This window comes from Miscanthus floridulus, chromosome 16 (assembly GCF_019320115.1).
Source record: "Miscanthus floridulus cultivar M001 chromosome 16, ASM1932011v1, whole genome shotgun sequence".
Taxonomy (NCBI): domain Eukaryota; kingdom Viridiplantae; phylum Streptophyta; class Magnoliopsida; order Poales; family Poaceae; genus Miscanthus; species Miscanthus floridulus.
Genome location: NC_089595.1, coordinates 115,636,304 through 115,642,692, shown reverse-complemented (window position 1 = coordinate 115,642,692; position 6,389 = coordinate 115,636,304). Strand labels below are relative to the sequence as shown.

Here is a 6,389-nt window from a genome sequence, read left to right as displayed (position 1 = left end):
TAGGTGCCATCAAGCAACTATGGCATATGCTCTGCATGATGAAATGGAATCACGGTGCCAATCACTTCCACCACCCTCCGTCCCACATGCCGTCAAACTGTCATCAAAAGATAAAATTGTTAGTTTGAACCATTTTCAGTTAGGCCCCCAAGAAGGCATAAACACCAAAGCTATCATCCAAACTCCAAATAAGCATATGGATATTACTACCTACAGTCAAAAATACTTAACATGTTTTACTTTTCATGGTCTTCTATACCTGTCTTTGACCGCTAATATCTTCAAGAATGTGTTCTTAAAATCCTTCAAACTTATGACATTTTTGCAAATGTTTTCTAATACAAATCTAGACATATAGCTTACGTGTTTCCAAAGTAGTTTTTAAGGTTTGACCTCCTAAACAATAGAACTAAAATGGACAAAAAATCCCTAATCGACCAACTGATATATGAAGTACCTCTAGAAATGACAAAATGTGCTACGAAGTAACCCAGCTTTCATAAAATTGTAATGAAAAAGCAACCATGTGTTGGGTTCATCAGCATTTTAATTAGTCACAAGTTCGTCTATCTACATATTTCCAAATATGGCAGACCTCAAGAATCAGTTGAAAAACTCAAAATCATATTGAACTGTCGTGCTAAGCAAAATAACAAATATTGGTCATCGTACAAAAGTCCTAACTCGTAGTATCATTTTAAGTTCCTTTTTGTAGCTCACCAAATGATTCTAATTTGTTAGTACAGTTTGCTAGTGATCGGATGTCAGAACTACGTTTAGGTTTCTAAAGATTAACATTTTCCAGTGTGGTGCACCGTGTACCAGATGCCATACAACATTAAGGGAAGAACGATCAAATAGAATGTGCTGATTAGGTATGATACACAAAGAATCCTAATGTCAGCCAAGAAAGCTTCTTCATGCAACTTATATATATGCCATGACAAGTGCTGAAACAGTGTAAGCATGCTTTGACACGCGAGCCATGTAGAGAACCCTGTTACGCTATGAGGACAAGAAGCATTGTCCTAGTTGAAATAGAGTTTACATCAAGAAAATGGTGTAGGTATTAGTTGAAGCAAAAGATGCGAAATAACAGGTTTGGACGAGGGCAATTTGATGGCAGTTTTGCAAGCTGAAAGCAAATATTACTGATGATGCAGGATCACCATTGAGTAAATTATGTTTCTTCCCATTCTGATCATCAGAAGATTTCGAACCCTTTGTGCCACCCTACAAGATGTTCGAAAAAGTAGTACAGAATTCAGTCAATCGTCATACAAAAAGACAATGAATTACCACCAGTCACAAAGATATGCAAAGATTACCTCTGTCTTCAATGCCATCAAGGATAATAAACATTCAATGTTCGTGGTCCATGGCGAAAATAAAAAACAACCCATCAGCATATATAGGAGAAAATGATTCTGTAAGGAAACAACTTGATGCTATAGCTAATGATAAGTCTGGAGGACAATGCAAGATTACAGGTGGAAATCACGCACTAGGAGAGAAACGGACTGTACTCCCGGTTCTCAACCCCCTTCAGTCCCGGTTTTGGAACCGGGAGCACGAATTCGGGACTAAAGGGCCCCTCCTTTAGTCTCGGTTTCTCGCCCGAGGCTACCTTTAGTCCCGGTTGGTAATACCAATCGGGGCTAAAGAGGCCTCCCGGCCTGGCCACGTGGGCCGGCCCTTTAGTCCCGGTTGGTATTACCAACCGGGACTAAAGATTTTTTTTTTTCTGGTTGGTATTTTCAATTGATGATTCGTTTTGGTTTTTTTTGCTACATGACCTCCATCCTATATGCATCTGTCTTGATGAACTCACTCAAGATCTTCGCCTCCGAGAGTCCGAGTATTGTGAGTACCCAAAATCCATCATCTCATCAAGCAACTCATACTGTAAGCACAAAATGGGCGCAGTGTCAACTCTTGAAGATTGGGTAGCTTCATGATTGCAGGAAAACTATCCTTTGTGATCTGCAACACAAGATACGTTTCCATTTTATTATTACTCCAGCACAATATGCCCTAAGCACTAACTGAATAATAAATTAGATGCAAATATGTACTAGTAACTAGCAAAGGGAGTAACTGAAGCCCATTTTTTTTAGGGAAACCGAAGCCCATTTTGCTCGGGTGAATTAAAGAGGAACCTGGATGTCTTATCAAATCAACAAACGTACTAGAAGGAAACAAAAGAGAGAATCATCCAAGAAACAAGCAGAGCACCAAAAAAACCTAAGCGCTCACCATGGTGTAGGAGAGATCTAGGCTGGTCAGCTTCCTGCACTTGAGCGCGAGGAGCTGGATCCCCAGATCCGAGACCCCAAGGCACCACTTGAGCGAGAGCTCTCTCAGCTCGGTGCACACGACGGCGACACATCCGAGCCCCATGTCAGTGAGCGGCTTCCACCTTGCCAGCGAGAGCCTCCTGAGCCCCCTCGCCCGCCCCACCTCGGCAGCAGCGGCGGCCCCGAGGTCGACCCCATTGGAGAGGTCGAAGCGAAGGACTTGAGCACCCGCGGGTCGGCCTGGGATCCGGAAACTGCGCTGCTTGGTTGGATCGGAAGCGGGGAGGAAGAAGGGGTATATAGGAGGGACCTTTAGTCCCGGTTGGATACAACAACCGGTCCCGGGATACAACAACCGGGACTAAAGGTCCCTTTCTAGTCCCGGACGGAGCCTTCAGCCGGGAGTAGACTTTTACTCCCGGTTGGAGGGACCAACCGGGAGTAAAAGTTAACATTTAGTCCCGGTTGGTAGCTTCAACCGGGACTAAAGGTCCCCTGCAGCAAAAGCCTGCCGCAGCAGCCGTTGGGCAGGGACCTTTAGTCCCGGTTAGAGCTACCAACCGGGACTAAATGTTTCTCTAGTCCCGGACGCGAAAAATACCGGGACTAAAGCCAAATTTCGAAGTGGATCAAAAGTCGTTTCTCTACTAGTGACGCAAGTACAGGCGACATTGACAGTAAGAAGACTTATTTAGCTTAGCCATGGTAAGATATTCATTTATCCAACAATCTAATTGCTAACCCACAATTTCTCAACCAGCATGCATCCAGATGCTTTGTGTTGGAAAGCAGGCACTCTTGTAGTTGAGTGAGCTCACATTTTTCACCACAAAGTCAATAATGACAGTGTGTAGACTATATATAGACCTAGAAATTTTCAGGGAAGTTTACTGTTGACAATTTTTCCAAACCATTCAGAGACATAATGCAGTTTAAACCAACCCATGTGATGCTGCAAATAACACACTAAAGTCGATCCCTTGAAGAGTACACTCTCACATCAACACCCCCTTTGCATGAATACAACAAGACACAATCAATTTCCAAGACACATCAGCATCAGTATACCTAGTTACCACCAAGGTTTTCATTTTCGAAAATTAAAATTTATCGGGGGTCACAGATAAAGAGGATAAACATGATATATCGTAAATATCGGACTAAATTCAAATAAAATTTAATTTGAATTTAAGTAAATTTAAATAAATTTAAACAAAATTTGTACGAAAAAATATAGATATTTTCTTATTGGCACCTACGGATAAAAAGGATACATCGGAAATATCAGGAGATTTCGACCTAAAAAGGAAACCATGGTTACCACACCCATGCTCGCCTATGAGAGACTCAAGTAACTATAACCAGGCACTCGAAATCGAGGGCCTGGATTGCAGCCTGGCCAGTCAAAGTTGCCTGGGCAAGGGCAACAAAACCAAACAGGCCCAATGTGTCGATGACTCCACAATTCAAATGAACATGTAGAGCCTCTAGGTCTAAGTCAGGCATCCTAAACACGCAAATATTGTGCCTTCGCAGTTGAACACATAATATAATGAATACCGAGTAAACAGGATTACAGGAGCTGGAGGAAAGAGGAGGAGGTTTGAACGATACCTCCCGATACTTCATGAGGTAGAGCATGAGGGGCTCCACGTATTCCACGAAACCAAGCGTGCCCAAGGACCAGATGATGTCGTCGCCGTTGATGCTCTTTCGCCCCTCCTCCTTGCATTTGTGACTCGCTCTGCAGAGATCAAAATCACGGACGACTCGATCAGAGGCACGGATCGGATCACGGGCGGGGGCACCGGGCACTGACTCGCTGGTGACGAAGCTGATGAACTCGGAGACGCACTCCTGGACGGACTCCTTGGCGTCCTTGGCGATCTTGCGGTTTTCCGGCACGGCGCTGCGCATGACGCTCCTGATGTTGTTGATCGGCAGGAAGGGGGGTCCAGCTCCTTCCGCCCGCCGCTGCCGCTCCGTCGTCGGCCTCCGCTTCCGACATACCGAGACCCTGGCCGCCGCCATGGTGGCGCCGTGAGACGAGATCGGAACCCAGACGACGACACGTCGACACGAGAGAGAGAGAGAGAGAGAGAGAGAGAGAGAGAGAGAGAGGCTCGGTGTTTCGGAGGTGCGGCAGTGGTTTACCTCTTGGCTGGAGATGGACACGGTGATCGATGGGGGAAGATGGCCGGATGGACGACGGAGATGGCGGAGGGGATCAGCGCCGTTGGTTGCTCGGAGGCCGCCACCGGCCGCCTGATGGTGTGGCGATCGATCGAGGATCGTGGTGCGGCTGCTGATGTTTACATTCTTTTTTTTCTTCTTCTTCTCGCTTCCGTTCCCTAGCCATGCAAGTGGGTCGATTTTGGTTCATCCAGTGCGAAGCCCACTTAACCCAATGTAAAGAATCTGAGTATTGGGTTGACCCAAAAAAAAAACCCAACAATAACTGGGTTACCCAGAAACACCAGACATCCCTCCCTCCGAGTGCAGCGCCACCACGTAGTTGGCTGCCTCTTCCAGCAGCATGCAGACGGGGGCGAGGCACAGCAGCATGCAGACAGCTCCTGCACCTTGCCGGCCGGCCTTGCTTTTGATGGGTGGTGGCCAGGCCACCTGCTGCTGCTACGGCTGTCAATGGTGGAGGCACGGACAGCTGCAGATCGAAAGCAGAGAAGAAACATACGCACAGCTGCGGGACTAGGACTAGCCAGGCGATGGCGCAGACGAGGCGAGGCGAGCGATGCAGCGCGGAGGCCGTCTTGACATCACATCACGGCGGCGGCGCATCCCGGCCATGCCTGTGCCCCACGGCGGCGCATCTTGGCCACCCCTGCGCCCCACCGGCTGCGCGTCCCGGTCCCGGCTGCGTCCCGGCCAGGCTCGCACCCCGACGGCGGCGGCGCCCGTGGCCCTTCCCGGCCGCGCGTGCTCTTCCCCGGGCGGTCCTCGCGCCCGCGCACTCCTTCCCGACCCCGAGAGAGGGCGGGCGAACATGGAGATGGCGATGAGGGCGGGCACAGTGGAGTTTGCCAGCGGGAGCTCGGCGTCGGGCGCGGCCCAATAGGTAACCCAATGACCCACACTGTTATACCTAATTTGGCACCATAAATAATACTAGTAAATTAGTGGGTTGGTCCTATAGAGTTTTAACACTAGAATTATCAAGTTGGGTAATGGGTCGTTGGGTTTGACCCAAGAAAATCTGCATCTCTACCATTCCCTTCTGGGCTTCCACGTTTTTTTAGAAAAAAAAGCCTATTGGTGCCCGATTGTGTACGTGGACTCAGGCCCATTGATTTCTCCATGGGCCCTGCGGAATGGACGGCCTAAGAAACGGACTGGATCGAAAATGAGATGAAAATAGGCCCATTCTTTCGAAACTCTAACAGAGGGCGGGCCTTGAGCGCCGTTGGTGAAGGAAGGAAAAGAAAGGGAATACCAAGTCCAAGGCACTATGGCAGCGATGGAGGCGGCCGGCGGCACTATGCCGGAGTCACTGACGATCACGACAGTTCCGCTCACTTTTTCAGCGCCGTGCGGCGGCAGTTGTGTATGTATTAATGTATATTCTAGGTTTTTTTCTCTTTTTTTGTTTTTATAGTAACCTTTCGATTTATAAGTTGATCCCAAACAAGTTATGTAAAAAATTATTAGATGACAAAACTTTAGGTGTATAAGTCATGTCATTTGTGAAATTATTATATAAAAATGATAATACTTGGCCACGTGCGTCCGTCCCGTCCAGATGCGGCTCATCCTCATCCACTCATCCGCTCGTTCTAAAAAAAATACTGTGCTTATCCGCTCATCCGTCCGTCCCGGCGTGAGTGCGTGGACACACATACGTCCGCCCCAATCCGCCCTGCCATGCCCCCTTCCCCCCGCGCGCTTGTCAGTTGATGTGTTGTGCCCTTCCCCCACCGTTCCGCGCCCCATCATCGGTCGCGCCGTGCCCCATCCCAGTCACCTGTGCTGCTCACTCCCTCGCCGTCCGTCCGCCCACCATCACCATCGCGTGCGCCGCTGACCCCGCTGTGGCCGCTGAGGCGCACATGCCGTGGCGCCTTAGGTCTTCCGTGG

General features: G+C 48.4%; 1 protein-coding gene across 1 annotated transcript; it reads right to left on the bottom strand.

Moving 5' to 3' along the window:
* Nucleotides 1-1,774: 1,774 nt before the first annotated feature.
* Nucleotides 1,775-4,432, bottom strand: LOC136509922 (nuclear transcription factor Y subunit B-4-like). The gene is made up of 3 exons (XM_066504514.1): nucleotides 4,117-4,432; nucleotides 3,912-4,041; nucleotides 1,775-1,983 (listed from the first exon to the last, which is right to left on the bottom strand). The coding sequence occupies exons 1-3, from the start codon at nucleotides 4,326-4,328 to the stop codon at nucleotides 1,882-1,884; spliced, it is 444 nt and encodes a 147-aa protein (XP_066360611.1). The 5' UTR covers nucleotides 4,329-4,432; the 3' UTR covers nucleotides 1,775-1,881.
* Nucleotides 4,433-6,389: the final 1,957 nt, after the last annotated feature.